The 14,157-nt window shown below is 35.7% G+C and overlaps 4 protein-coding genes and 1 non-coding gene across 7 annotated transcripts; 4 read left to right on the top strand and 1 right to left on the bottom strand.

The window, feature by feature from the left end:
- Positions 1–3,666: 3,666 nt before the first annotated feature.
- On the top strand, positions 3,667–5,334 carry LOC106391459 (protein LITTLE ZIPPER 4). The gene is made up of 2 exons (XM_013832102.3): positions 3,667–4,110; positions 4,813–5,334. Exon 2 carries the CDS (start codon positions 4,829–4,831, stop codon positions 5,042–5,044), a length of 216 nt encoding a protein of 71 aa, XP_013687556.1. The 5' UTR covers positions 3,667–4,110; positions 4,813–4,828; the 3' UTR covers positions 5,045–5,334.
- Positions 5,335–6,050: 716 nt separating this feature from the next.
- LOC106391458 (protein YIPF7-like) lies at positions 6,051–7,156 on the top strand. Its single transcript, XM_013832101.3, has one exon. It carries the CDS (start codon positions 6,294–6,296, stop codon positions 7,011–7,013), a length of 720 nt encoding a protein of 239 aa, XP_013687555.1. The 5' UTR covers positions 6,051–6,293; the 3' UTR covers positions 7,014–7,156.
- LOC106394066 lies at positions 7,018–9,279 on the bottom strand. The gene has a single exon (XM_048755057.1). The coding sequence runs from the start codon at positions 8,127–8,129 to the stop codon at positions 7,788–7,790; it is 342 nt and encodes a 113-aa protein (XP_048611014.1). The 5' UTR covers positions 8,130–9,279; the 3' UTR covers positions 7,018–7,787.
- A 1,192-nt stretch (positions 9,280–10,471) lies between these two features.
- TRNAY-GUA lies at positions 10,472–10,555 on the top strand. The gene is given in 2 exon segments: positions 10,472–10,508; positions 10,520–10,555. It is a non-coding gene; the product is annotated as a tRNA-Tyr (tRNA).
- Positions 10,556–10,854: 299 nt separating this feature from the next.
- LOC106391897 (protein ABSCISIC ACID-INSENSITIVE 5) lies at positions 10,855–13,796 on the top strand. Of its 3 annotated transcripts, none has more exons than XM_048755054.1 (5): positions 10,855–11,910; positions 12,011–13,059; positions 13,150–13,221; positions 13,306–13,335; positions 13,447–13,796. In XM_048755054.1, exons 2-5 carry the CDS (start codon positions 12,025–12,027, stop codon positions 13,540–13,542), a joined length of 1,233 nt encoding a protein of 410 aa, XP_048611011.1. In that variant the 5' UTR covers positions 10,855–11,910; positions 12,011–12,024; the 3' UTR covers positions 13,543–13,796. The 3 variants fall into 3 exon arrangements, with proteins under 3 accessions (XP_048611011.1, XP_048611013.1, XP_013688083.1); XM_048755056.1 differs by having other exon boundaries at positions 10,855–11,927; XM_013832629.3 differs by having other exon boundaries at positions 10,860–11,078.
- The last annotated feature ends 361 nt before the right edge of the window (positions 13,797–14,157 follow it).

The following is a 14,157-nucleotide window of genomic DNA, read 5'->3' as shown; positions in this document are numbered from 1 at the left end:
CTTCGGAAGACCGGAAATAGTCTTTAATTTGTAAGTGAGACCCACAATATGCTTGATGACGTGGATAGCTCTTGGGTCGGAATTATGGAAGCTTTAAATGGGCTTCGACAATCATTTTTTTGTATTAATAGATTATGGTAATGGGCTAGCGAGCAGAGGAATCAGGCCGAAAATAAACAACGGAGACGTCATTCATCGTCAACGTGCTTCTGCGGGTCCCACAAAATTTTTTAAAACAGGCTGACATGCATAGGCTAAAGAGATAGCAAAAACTCCATCATTATAATATAGATTTCAAGTAAACAGTTTTTAAGATACGGTGTAAAAGTAAATTTTAAAAGAAAAATAGATAATGGGTAATTACACTAGTAAAAAAAAATGTTAAAAAAAAAAAGCAGTAAAGAGAGAGAGAGGGGTTTGGTCATCATTGGATGCTACAAAAACAGAGGGTTTATTAGGGGACTGGCAGCTACTCCTACTTCTTTTTTTGTAACTTAGCTACTCCTACTTCTACTCCTACTTCTACTTCGTGATTACCCTAAGACCTATTTTGTCTCCCTTTTCCTAGGCTTCTATTTATTACTACTGAAGTAAACTATATTCCTAAATGTCATTTTTCAATTCTTATTAGTCAATCAGATTCTCTGATGTTCAAAAGGTTCTACTCGCTTCGATGAATAATAACTGGACTGAAGCCCTTCTCAAGTCTAAGAAGTTTTCAGTATTGTTGAACTTTAATTATTTTAGTATATAATATATTTATTGAATTGTACTTGAATGAAATTTGATAGATATATCAGTATATTTTTGGGTTGGGATACATTTTTAATGAAAAACTGAACGACTTCTTAATGTTTTATGGGGTCAGTTGACCTTCCTCTGAATACACTCTTCTGCTCCTGCCCACAACGATTCTCTTGCACGCTCAAAGAAACTACTTGATCACATACGCTTTTGGTTATCTTACATCAGCATTGAGCGACTTGTTTGATGTTAATGTTCATATGCATTTAAAGTTAATATGACGTTTGCTAAGCGAGTTTAATTCGAAAAGAATATTCATCGTGGGACAAATTCACGAAAGGTTATGAACCCACACAATACGGAACTAAAGCTAAATTAGTTACGCCTATTGGATTACAAACTAATATAAAGTAGCGCATGTGCATAAAGATTCAGTTTTGCACGATAGTGTAACACCCAGAGAGCAAAGCTAACACGGTGCTCCCTCTCTGTTTTATTTCTTTTCCTATTTTAAACTCATTTGTACAACTTTTGTTTGCCTTTGTGAAATTAAATATCAGTAACAGAAAATTGCGTAGACAAAACAAAACGAAGTGGAACCCCAAAATGCAGGATGAAAGCGGAATGCATTAAAAAATCTGAACTAAATAAATTCTAATTTTATGAGTAACTACGAACGTAGGTAGCTTATTTGGCTGAGCATTAAGAAATTTGAGGTAACTTATGCTTAGCCAATATCCGTAAAGACGGATCGGGGGAAATTATAGACTAGGGTTACTAATTTTCAACTTATCAAAAAAAATATTTTGAATTAAAAATATTGAATATATACATTATATAAAGTCCACAATGCAATGCAAAAACATGCATAACTTATTTTTTTTTCAAAAAATAAAAAAAACATGCATAACTTATTGGGATTTATTTTCCTTCTCAGCAATTGAAGGTGGGCGTCACGCGAGAGGTCAGTGTCTGAAAAGTATATATCAAGCTACACATTTGGTTACGAATGGTACGAGCGGGACAAAAGAAATGATGTGCGGGATCAATATATGTCACCATTCAAGATACTTTGTTGCTGTCATTTCTGTAAATAAAATAAATATAAATTGAAATAAAAAAGGAGTGCTGGGACAACATTGTTACACGACCGCAGTTGAAAACAAAAAGAAAGGTAGAAGATGTGGTTAGATAACTGTAGCAAATAAAATAGTCAATATTTATTTATCTTAAATTATTAAATATAAAATAACATATATACATTCATAAGCATAAATTATATTAATGTTAGTTAAAAAAATATATGTATCACACGGTTACACTTTGTCACAATTCATATATTGTTTTGAACTGTTTATTTTAGATGAACGGCAGTTTTTCCGCAATATTATGTAAACCGCAGTTAAACTGTATCGCAGTATTTTATTCATATTTCCTGCGGAGCCGAATCCGCTGAGGATTTGTATCATATTTTCATCTTTGTAATATGTCTCAGATGCAATGCCTTTACAAAAAAAAAGATATGTCGCAGCTGCAATAGAAATAGAGTGACATTTATCTCTTAATTAATATGCGTCAGACCCATGTATATCATCATTTGTGCTCCACCCCACAAAATCTTTATTAAATATTTGTTTTATATTTTAAAATCAGAAGATGTTATGATATTGTTTCCATGCAATGCAATATGGACGCACTTTATACCTTATGGAGACCCAAAACATAAAAGGAAAAAAGTTCTAAAGGGACGAAATGATGACAAATTACAATGATTAAAAGTGGAAAATAGTTTCATACTAATTTTTTCCAAAGGGTGTTCATTTTCTTTTTGAAACTACAATAACAGCTGAAAAAAAAATTCAGAACCGAAATTAAAACGCGTGAATGGGAATAAACCGAAAAAAAAAATAGTTTCATACTCACACGAATTTAGAAACGAAGATATTTCCCTTTTAGTTAACAAACTATAGACCTTATTTTTGATGTTCTGCACATGCAACCTATACGTATAACATTTATAGAACTAATATACAAGTGTACTAGTTTATACACTGTTTACCTATGTCATTTCAAATTCCCTAACAAACATGGATGGACTCACACGCACCTCTCAACTTATTAATGAAAAAAAAAACAAAAAAAAAAACTTATTAATGATCACTGCATTTGATGTAAGCAAGAAGTGCAACCCACTAATTATTATTTTTACCACCAATTTATTTGTATAGGTTCTAACTTGTGTTTTGAAATTATAAAACCATTGCCAATTTGGAAAGCTTAGCGCAAGAGGAAAAATAAAGGACAACACACAGTTCATAAAACATGCATTAATCAAATATGATTTCCAAATTTATTCCATGAATAGAATAACAAAAAATCACAAGATTTTATACAGAAAAAGTCATTATAATAAACGTGAAAGTGCAATAATTCGTACTACTATGCGACCAAACGAGGTCCACGAGGGACGATGGTTAGAGAAGCTGTATGATGAAATGATGAAAGAGCCCGTAAAAGTAAAAACAAATCCACCTTATAAACTAGTATATGATAGATATTTCACGCTGTGACACACTCATAACTGAGAGAGTAAACCAATATTGACCAAACCGGGAAATGAAAAAAGTAAAGAGAGTAATGAAAATGGTCCAAACTGAAAATTGAATAACGAGTGATGATGCTTCGAACCTATCCCCAACCATCATTGCGAATCTTTGAGGGACGACGAGGGCCTATAGCGCTCCTCTTCATCATCATTGTCATTCAATAACTCGTTTCAGCCCTTCTTTATTTACTTTACTCACTACAAATTTACCCATTCTCCTATCTTAGTATTAAAACCAAGCCGGTCTACATATTAAATGTCACTTTAGGGTAGAAAGAACCGTTCTTGTTGTTTTACTAACATTTTAATTTTGAGTTTCACTAAAAATGTCAGGCTTATTGTTGATAACAAAAGCACCTCAAACTTGTTGGGAATCCTATGCAATTTTCTTTATTTCTCTACTCTACTCTTTCGATCATCATTCACATGATGCAACACAAAAAAATTCTCTACTTTTTTCCTTCACAAGGTTATTAATATAAAGTATGTAGAAAAGAAACAAAACAAAAACAAAATATTGAGAGTTGCGAATTCGGCCGCCATCTAAGCAACAACACAACAAAAAGCATGATTGTTGTGTCAGGAGAGAGGGGCATATCCCACTTCTCTTTCTCTCCCTAGCTTTTGTGGCTCTATATAAGAGACACTATCTTCATTTTGTTCTCTTTGTCCCTATAACTTCCATACAAGTATTCTCTCTCCCTACAAACATATAAACCCACTTTCACTTCTTCATTCGGTTCCAACACTCTAACCTAAAGGTAATCTCTTTCTCGTTAGAAACATATCTCCCCTCACGTACAAGCAACGTGAGTATCATCCCAAGTACCAACTATTTTTTATTTTATTTTTTTTGTTTTTATAACAAACTTTAAATGGGAAAACTTAAAGTTTAGCCATTTCTTTCAGACAAAGGCGACCGAGTAAACTCTAGTTGTTGTTTTTCATTGTAATTTCGAAACTCTCTTTTCCTCCATTTTTTATTTTACAATAAAGATCATTGGCTCTGTTTTTACTCGTACCTGCTTTGTTTTGGCCAGTTTCTTCTTCTTTTTTCCCTTGTCTAAATGTGTTATGTATTTTTTGGTTTTGGAACTTCATCATTATACTTTTTTTTTGATACTTACTGCATCGTCATTACTTTTTTTTTTTTTCATGGTTGTGGTGGCTCTCTTTTCTATTCTCGCAACCACAAAGAGCATGATTGTTCTTCTGGTCGATCATTGTTTTCTTCTAAAAGAAAAAATTGACATTTTTGGTTGAAAACGAAATAAATGCGTTCATGATTTTTGCTTAATGTAATTCCACATTAAACGTGTGAGGCTGCACAGCCCATGTGGTGCTATACAATGATTTAACTTCAACTATAATCATAACGTAGAGCTTTAATAACTCAAACCTTCTTCTTCTTCTTCTTCTTTTACTTTAACATAATTTCTCTTTATCTTTAAAAAATAAAACAGGGCAAGATTTATCGAAATGGAGAAGCTAAACTCGAAGCTGTACGTGCAAAACTGTTATATAATCAAGGAGAACGAAAGGTTGAGGAAGAAAGCTCAGATTCTGAACCAGGAGAATCAACAACTTCTCTTGGAACTCAAACAGAAGCTCTCCAAAACCAAGAACCCTAATGGATCCAATCAAGGAAGCAACAACAACCTATCTTCATCAAGCTCTGACTCTGGACAATCTTGATGCAACAAAAATCTTAGGACAAGATTTGGATTTGGTAGACTGAAACATCATCATAACCCTGCTTAATTAGAAGAGCCCATCTTTTTTTATCTTTTTTGGTGTAATATAAGAAAATAGTTAAGACTTAAAGAGTAGTGGTTAGTAGTAGTATTATAAATCATCGAGTAGTTTTGTTGTTGTTTTATCTTTATTTTAAAATTGTGGGTTATTCTAATTTATTAACTACAAAAAGGACATAAGCAATGTGTCTCTCTGTCTATCTTCTCAAGGATATTTTACTTTTGTTTCCATTTACATGCTAAATATAATTTGGTTCTTTAGGATTTGGTTGATTCTGGGACTACATTGTACCTCCTGCACTCCTCTTAAACAACCACTATCTGTATAGCTTCTATATCCCTTTTATTATTCTACAATTTCCTTTGTTTATGTTTTCAAAAAAAAATATACTACTTTATAATAGTATAGTTTTATTTCCTGTCATAGTTATGTTAGTTAAGAGATTTACGATCTCAGCTAGAATTATTTTCAAGGTAATAAGCGAAATTATATGGTTAACTATTGATAATAAATTTATAAGTGGATAGTATTGGCGATGATGTAAGACACAAGAAAAGGTGTGTACTCAAACATACCTAAAACTAATCTCCATTAACTTTACTTTTTTTAACAATATCTGTTAAATACAACTTATGGACCACAACATCTGTTAAAACACGAATAAGAAGACATGAGCAGTGGAAGCTGGAAAACATAAAACTCCACATGTGATTGCAGAGTATTAATTCCACAAACAATAGCCAAGCCGACACCAACGTTGTCCGTGCGAAAACTGTGACGAACCCATTCCACAACATAGAACTTCTATCGTTGTTTACGAGAGGCTTTGTTAAAGGAAAGAGAAGTGTGACGAACCCAACCACACTAACCAAGAAAGAAGCTGCACTCACCAAAGATGGAAAAGGACTGATACTTACTGGGCCAGTGAGACCCATTGGGCCTTATAAATTTTACTCTTAACTCACGAGGAGGATACAATAGTAATTTTCAATACGTGATACACGTCAACATCTCCCAATACTAAACGAAGCTTAATGAATTGTCGTTGCGTCATATCAAAGTATATTACTCTGTAAAATGACGAAACTACCCTCAGGCACCTTCTTCTTTAAACACGCTTCTCTCTGTAACGTCGTCCAATTTGATCCAAACCTGAACCCTAATTTCGATTCCGTCACCGATCCGAAAGATGACGAAAGACTTCGCCGTTCCACCAGTAATCTTCCCCGGAGCCAACAGCATCCAGCAACGACGATTCCCGCCCTCTCCCTTCCAGCCTCCACCACCACGCCCTTCCTCCTCCGCGATCCCTTTCATGTCGTTCGACATCGGATCCGCAGACCCCGCCGGACCTTTCAACAACAGAGGAGGCTCATCCTCCTTCGAAGACGAGGAGCCTCTCCTCGACGAGCTCGGGATCCACCCGGAACAAATCTGGAGCAAGACCCGATCGATTCTCAACCCGTTCCGAATCAATCAAACCGTTCACAGGGATTCAGATCTCTCGGGACCGATCTTTCTCTACCTCGCGCTTTGCCTTTTCCAGCTCCTCGCCGGGAAGATCCAGTTCGGTGTGATTCTCGGGTGGATCGTTGTTTCCTCGATCTTTCTCTACGCGGTTTTTAACATGCTTGCGGGGAGGAGTGGGAACTTGAATCTGCACACGTGTACGAGTTTGGTTGGGTACTGTTTACTTCCCGTGGTGGTTTTATCTGCTGCATCGTTGTTCGTGCCGCAAGGGGCTGGGGTGGTTAGGTTTGTGGCTGCGGGGGTGTTTGTGTTGTTGGCCGCGAGGGCTTGTTCTGGTTTGGTTGTGTCTTTGGCTGATGGTGGAGGGGAGCATCGTGGGTTGATCTCGTACGCTTGTTTCTTGATCTATTGTCTCTTCTCTCTTCTCGTTGTGTTTTGATTTGCTCTGTTTATGATTTAGCCAGGTGTAAAGGCTCTCTTTTTTTTTTTGGTAAATTTTAGAGATATGTTAATGAGAATTTGATTCAAAGTTTGTATCTTTCACTTTGATTTTTCAGAGGTAAATTATATTTTGACACAATTCATCAAGATGTTCTCTTTGATGATACTATATATGGATAGTATCCGAATGTTCATCATGCAGTGAACGAATGAATAACAAAATGCTTATATGCCTTTTGTTTTTTTAAAGTGTTTCTTTTGCCATATGCTTTTGGTAAGAAGTTATGAGATGTGTTTTAGCTTTGATTGTCCATTTAGATCCAAGTAGCAATGCTTGACACTGTTAGGGAGGCAAGGAGTTGGTTTAGCATCTGGATTATGAAGATGAGTTGGTTTAGCATCTGGATTAGGTGTTTCAGTATCGTCTCCTACTCTTAATGCCAGAATAAGAGGGAGAGAGTGTTTTATAAAGGCATAATCTAATCTTAGGTGCTGAAATTGACTTGGGAATAAACCTCTGCTTGGCCTATATATTTTTCCCAATTCTCATATCTTTGTAACAAGATAGGTTTACGCGAATGTTCTTGATCTACTCATTTTCCACGTTTAGCAAATCAGCTTAGATGTTTGATGATTTGGATCAAGCAAACATATCTCAACTCATTTGTTGTGATCAAGACTTGCAACTCAGATATACAAAGATGATTACAAGTAAATACATTACAGATACAAGTAGAATATATTACAAAAAAGAAAACGTAATTCCTTGTTTTCAAAAATAATTAAGCTTCTTACTATCAGTCCCTAGATTTTCAACATAGAGGAGCCTTCTAAACCAAACCAAATCATTCCAAGCCCTTGACGTCGCCGGCACGGCACCGGAGATGTCCGCAGCTGGTAACAGACAGTTCGCTAGTAAAACGCTCCCTGTCCTTGCCGGAAATCTCTGACATTCATACCGCCGAGACGACTTGGCATCACTCACGGCCTCCAGGTTTATCTCGAACAAGTCATCTTCCTCGCAGTCTTCCTCTCCACTGCGTTGTTTAGGTTCGTTTGCTTCTTGTTTCTCTTCCTCAGTTTCCAGGTTAACTAAACCAGCGTTACCTGTCATGTCTGAGTCCAATTAATACCCGGTTTAGAAAGCGCTGTGGTTTGAATTTGAGTATGTGGTTGATGTGTATTTATAAAGGTGATTAGACGAGAAGATGGGTTAGCGGAACGGTCCTCAACGAACCTACAACTATCTTTGTTGGGAAATTTTTAGCACTTTGGATATATTATATGTTTACCATGCAATGGTTGCTATGTATAGTCTTATAGATGTATTTCAGTGAGCAACCGACCAACCGTCATAAATAAACAATGGTTTGAAAACAATTCGAAATTTCAGAACATGTTTGGAGCAAATGATATGTTTTATAGTGTATTTAGAGACACAACATTAGTGCTTTAATATGTTTTTCTTTCCGGTCTAATTTTATATTTACAAAGTTATTTGGTTGCATGATGGTATTGGTAAAACTATTTTTCTCTAATGGTCCTTTGTTAAGAGCATCTTCAACCCTACTCCAAAACCCACTCCAAATTCCATTTTGCAATAAAATCATCTTCAATTCCACTCCAAATTAGAGTAATAGACATGATTACTCCTAATATGGAGTAAACCAACTCATTATTCCAAAATGGAGTTGAACTTTTTTATTTATAAAATGGTCCTCCACATTTAAATATTTTCATTTTCAGTAAAATTGTTATAAATAAGTATATTAATATTATTTTACTATATATATTATAAAATTTACTGTTAACATTTTTTAATTATATATATAGCCATCTAATGAACTATTTTATGCAACAAAATATATATAACATAAAACATAACAGATGTACTCCATGATATTGTGACTACAAGTATCATCTTACATAACATGATAATCGAGGATGAACGTGATCTCGAGGCGCCAATTGAAGTTGAAAGAGAAGTTCCGTCTCCAGAAGTTGAAATTGTAGGAAATAATAATGCGACATTCCAAGAGTTTCTTTCCCGTTTCAGAAAAATCAAAGATAAAGAAGCTCATTTCTTACTTCGAAATGCATTAGTTGATCATTTGTGGGAAAATTATACTAATTCTAATGAATAATTTAAGTTGATGTATTATTGTGTTTAAGCTATGTAATGTAATTTTTAATGTAATAAATGTTTTCTTTATAAACCTTGTCGAGTATTTATATAATAAAAAATTAATTGTGGTTAATATTGTATTTAATATAATTATTACATTCTGAAAATGGATTGTTTTGCAAATAGTATAAATGAAAGGCGATACTACTAATTTTTAAATAAATATAAAATATAAAATATTAGGAATATTCTAATTTAGAGTGGGAAATGGAGTAATACATTGGAGTAAAACTTAACTCTATTTTGGAGTTACTCCATTTTGGTGTAGAAAATTGAGTAATACATAGGAGATGCTCTAATCAACGGATTACGTGATAATAATTCCTATTACAGTGGATTAACCAAACAAACAAGAAACGACCAACTTTTCTAATAGTTACAAGTAACCTGTATTAATACCTGTCTCTCTTCTCACTTTCTACCTACTTCTCTCCTCTTGGCAATAATGTCTACAGATTCCGCGAGCTCCTGCTTTTCAGGTTTTGATCATTCACATCTTCCATTTTGAAATCTCCATTATATTTTCGAAGTTCTTGTTTTAAGCGATGGAGAGAATAGTGACAAAAACTCCAGAATCTTTTTCAAGAATTATGACATGATGATTAGATTATTGACAATTAGAAGATGCATAATAATTATGGATATTAAAATCACTTCAACTTATTTGGTCTCAAGAGACAGCACTTATTCACATCATTGTTACTTGCGCTTGAAGATTCATTTCATAGACATGAGACACATTTTCTGTTTGCTGATTCTTGATTACCAGGTGACAAGCTGTTGTTGGGATGGCTGCTTCAACTTATCAGACAATCCCGCCTCCTCCTCCAAAGCTATGTGGTTCTCCTGTTGCTCCATCGGTCACAGCAACAAGAACTAAGCTCAGAGGCAGGAAGACATTTGGCTTACAAAGAGTATGGTGTTCTCAGAGATAAAGCTATTTGTAAGATAGTCTTTGTCCATGGATCAGATAGTTGCAGGCACGACAATGCCTTCACAGCTCTATTATAGCCTGTACTAATTACAAATCTTCTTTGTGATGATCCTCATGTCAAAATCTACTGATCATTTTGCCACCAGTTTAAAGATCACGTTTGATATCACAACATTGTTGTAGGATATGAAGGAAGGACTAGGTGTATTGGTTTCATTTGGTTATCGAGAAAATGATCCAAGTAAGGGCCCATAATGAATATTCATAGGATGCAAAACAATAGCCCACAATAAGAAACCATACATCAAAATTAAGTAATTGGTAATTGTTTCAACGTCCGACCTTAGCTCAGTTGGTAGAGCGGAAGACTGTAGTAGTTGCTGTGATCTTTAGGTCGCTGGTTCGATTCCGGCAGGTCGGATTTTTTTTTTCCAAATATTTTTATTGTTTATAAATCAGAATAATGAACCATGTAATTCAGTTTCTCATGTGCTAAGTGTGCTACGGTGCTATGCTTACGTAAGAATCCAGATATTTAGAGGAAAAAAAACATTTTGTAGCAGAGAGTCACACGTGTCCACCCAAAGAGATGACACTCCAAGAAACATAAACAAAACACGTGTACAACACGTGTCGGACTATGCCGAGCTGATTTTTAGCCTCTGATCATGGGCCTGGACCTGGACTTCTATATGTTTGCATGTCTTTGAAATCTCATTGGTTAGAGAGATAACTTTAGACAAAAAGATGTTGACCTTCACGGTGAACTTAAATACATTCTTAACTTTCTTTTACCTCCTCCCCTCTAACATTTCATCTTGCTCTCTCTCCTTTAGAACACCTGACAAAAAAATATCCTTAGTTAAATTTCTCCGGCGGCTTAGAATCTATGTGAAGGAGGAGGAACACAGAGCCACCGGTTTTGGAAAACATTTAATTCTCAGGTCCTCGTCCCACGACTACTATTGTTACTTTTTTTCAAGATCTTGAGGAATATATGTCTTTGGATTAGGAGACTGCTTTAGAGAGGAAACTATTTATTTATCTGTAGCTAAGTTTACGTAATTAAGTATGTTTGATTTGATAGAGAGTATTTATATTTTTGATTAGTCTTGTTGCTCATTTCTAAGATGTTATTTCATATATAGTACGTAGCTTTGTTGTTTAATCATATTTTCATTTCATCTTCAACTCTGAATCTTTTGTCCTATCTAATTTGAAAAGGTATGTTTAAATATTTGTTTCTATGCGAAATCAAATTAATTTATTTCTATGTGTAAGTTGGATAAACATGAAAGTAAGTGGCACTCGTACTCTGTAATAGAGTGATAAAAAAGATGACTCTTAGTTTTACTAGATTAAACTATAAATTAATTTTGTACAGCCCGAATAAGGTTCACAGAAGATAATAACGTTTTCATAAAAAAAGAGGGCAAACAAATATGTGTTGTTGATAAGTTCGCTTTAAGTGGAAAACGAGTGGGGTATGATACTTTCCTCTTTTGGAAGTGGAACCTTTATTGAAATGAGTAATTATTAGTTTGTTTGCTTCTAAATTTAGTATCGCTTGTCGCTATCACGATGTCGACCGTTCTTCCTTTTTTCACGTGGACCGACTTGGATACCATCTGATACTATTTTCATGTAACACTTAAATGTTACGCATCTGTAAATCACACCATTACGTTACCAGTTCACGAGATAGCTTTTTCATTACATTATCTCGCTCGTTGAGCTTTAATATAAGCATAATAAGATGGTTTTATTTTGAAAATTGTAACTATGGTTATATAGTATGAAGATTCATTTATTTATATTAGAATCCAGATAACATGGTAGTGTATAATTATTGATCTTTAATGTTGTTTATATGCAGCTGGTAATTGGTAAATGGTAGTTAGAGAGACAAAGATAATGTCTGGACGAGAAGTAGAGTCATCGACAAGACGTAATGGAGGAGCTGGAGCTGAAGGAGGAGAGAGTCATCCGTTTACTTCATTGGGAAGACAATCATCCATCTACTCATTGACCCTCGACGAGTTCCAACACGCTCTCTGTGAGAACGGCAAGAACTTTGGGTCCATGAACATGGACGAGTTTCTCGTCTCTATTTGGAACGCTGAGGAGAATAACAACAACAACCAGCAAGCCGCAGCTTCTCATCCCGTTCCACCGAATCATAATGGTTTCAACAATGGTGGAGGTGAGAGTGGAGTCTTTGGTGGTGGTGGTTCTTCAGCTAACCAAAGGGATAATAAGAGGCCAGGGATAGCGAAGCAGTCGAGTCTTCCACGACAAGGCTCGTTGACACTTCCATCTCCGCTTTGTAGGAAGACTGTTGATGAGGTTTGGTCTGAGATACATAGAGGAGGTGGTGGTGGTGGAGACAGCAATGGTCGTAGTAGTAGTAATGGTCAGAACAATGCTCACAAAGGCGGTGGCGAGAGTGCGGCTAGGCAACCAACGTTTGGGGAGATGACGCTTGAGGATTTCTTGGTGAAGGCTGGTGTGGTTAGAGAGCATCCCACTAACCCTAAACCTATCCTGAACCCGACCCCGTCTAGTGTTATACCCGCATCATCTACGCAGCAGCAACAGCTTTACGGTGCGTTTCAAGGAACAGGAGGAGGAGGAGGAGGCTATCAGCAGGCACCACCGGTTCAACCAGGTGTTTGCTATGGCGGTGGTGGGTTTGGAGCGAGTGGACAGCAGATGGCGATGGTTGGACCGTTAAGCCCGGTGTCGTCAGAGGGGTTAGGACATGGGCAAGTGGATAACATAGGAGGACAGTATGGAGTTGATATGGGAGGGATAAGGGGAAGGAAAAGAGTAGTGGATGGTCCGGTAGAGAAGGTGGTTGAGAGAAGGCAGAGGAGGATGATCAAGAACCGTGAGTCTGCGGCTAGGTCTAGAGCAAGAAAGCAGGTTAGTTTTAAAATGAATATTGTTTTAAAATGACTATGAATATTCATTTTAGTGGAAGAGATAATATTTGTTATTATTTTCTTGGTGAAGGCATATACAGTGGAGTTGGAAGCAGAACTAAACCAGTTGAAAGAAGAGAACGCTCAGCTAAAACTTGCTTTGGTATTAATTATCTTAATTTTGATTTTAAAACTATTTATTTTATGATTAGGATTGTAACAATTAGATTTTGTTTTGTACCATCAGGGAGAGTTGGAGAGGAAAAGGAAGCAACAGGTAAAAATGATTTTGCTACAACAAGCTATTATGAGTTTTTGTATTTTTTTCTGGAACATATGTGTTGTGTCTTGGTGAGATTACAGTTGTTGTTGATTTATATGGTTGCAGTATTTTGAGAGTTTGAAGACTAGAGCACAACCGAAGTTACCTAAAGCAAGCGGGAGGCTGCGGACATTGGTGAGGAATCCGAGTTGTCCGCTCTGAACAAACAAAGAAACAGTGAGAGACAGAGAGGAAAAGCTGATGATTTGATATGGTGTTGTTAGGTTGGTTTGTTTTGTCATGAGACATGAGAGATATAAATCTTGTACGTTGATGTTCTCTGTGTTGGTAGAAGGAACATATTCTGATCTTCTCTACTTGTGTTCTTGTCGACAAGAAAGTGATTCTCTGTTTCAACGTTATGAATCTTCGGAGAATATAGCAAGTGTTATATGTTACTAGTTTTAGTTACAATCCTTCCCAAGGGTATGTTTCAGTTTGTATCTTCCTTCGGTGAGTACTCAAACCGTGACCACACTACTCTTGGTCCAAATATCGGTGATATTCAGTACTGTATAAAATGACTATCTTCTTAAGATTGAGTTTTTTTTTCTCTTAAAAGTTGAAAGACTGATTTAAATTATGATTGACCACTATGAATGCACTAAGAAATATAATATCCGAGGATCTATAATTTAGTATGATTTACAAAAAAAAAAAGAGAAAAACAATCTTTCCATATTATCATGTTGCATGGTAAATACAAAATTCAACTGATAACATCGTTTATATAAACAATTAAGATGTAAAAGCTTAAATCAAATATAGATACATACA

Source organism: Brassica napus, chromosome C4 (assembly GCF_020379485.1).
Source record: "Brassica napus cultivar Da-Ae chromosome C4, Da-Ae, whole genome shotgun sequence".
Taxonomy (NCBI): domain Eukaryota; kingdom Viridiplantae; phylum Streptophyta; class Magnoliopsida; order Brassicales; family Brassicaceae; genus Brassica; species Brassica napus.
Note: the sequence above shows the minus strand (reverse complement) of the source record. Positions and strands in the feature narration are given on the sequence as shown.

Bases quoted from the DNA above. Each gene is read 5' to 3' on its own strand.
- LOC106391459 (XM_013832102.3), top strand. From the start codon at position 4,829: ATGGAGAAGCTAAACTCGAAGCTGTACGTGCAAAACTGTTATATAATC.
- LOC106391458 (XM_013832101.3), top strand. From the start codon at position 6,294: ATGACGAAAGACTTCGCCGTTCCACCAGTAATCTTCCCCGGAGCCAAC.
- LOC106394066 (XM_048755057.1), bottom strand. From the start codon at position 8,129: ATGACAGGTAACGCTGGTTTAGTTAACCTGGAAACTGAGGAAGAGAAA.
- LOC106391897 (XM_048755054.1), top strand. From the start codon at position 12,025: ATGGTAGTTAGAGAGACAAAGATAATGTCTGGACGAGAAGTAGAGTCA. The intron at 13,222-13,305 runs GTATTAATTATC...TTGTACCATCAG, and splicing joins CTCAGCTAAAACTTGCTTTG to GGAGAGTTGGAGAGGAAAAG. The intron at 13,336-13,446 runs GTAAAAATGATT...ATATGGTTGCAG, and splicing joins AGAGGAAAAGGAAGCAACAG to TATTTTGAGAGTTTGAAGAC.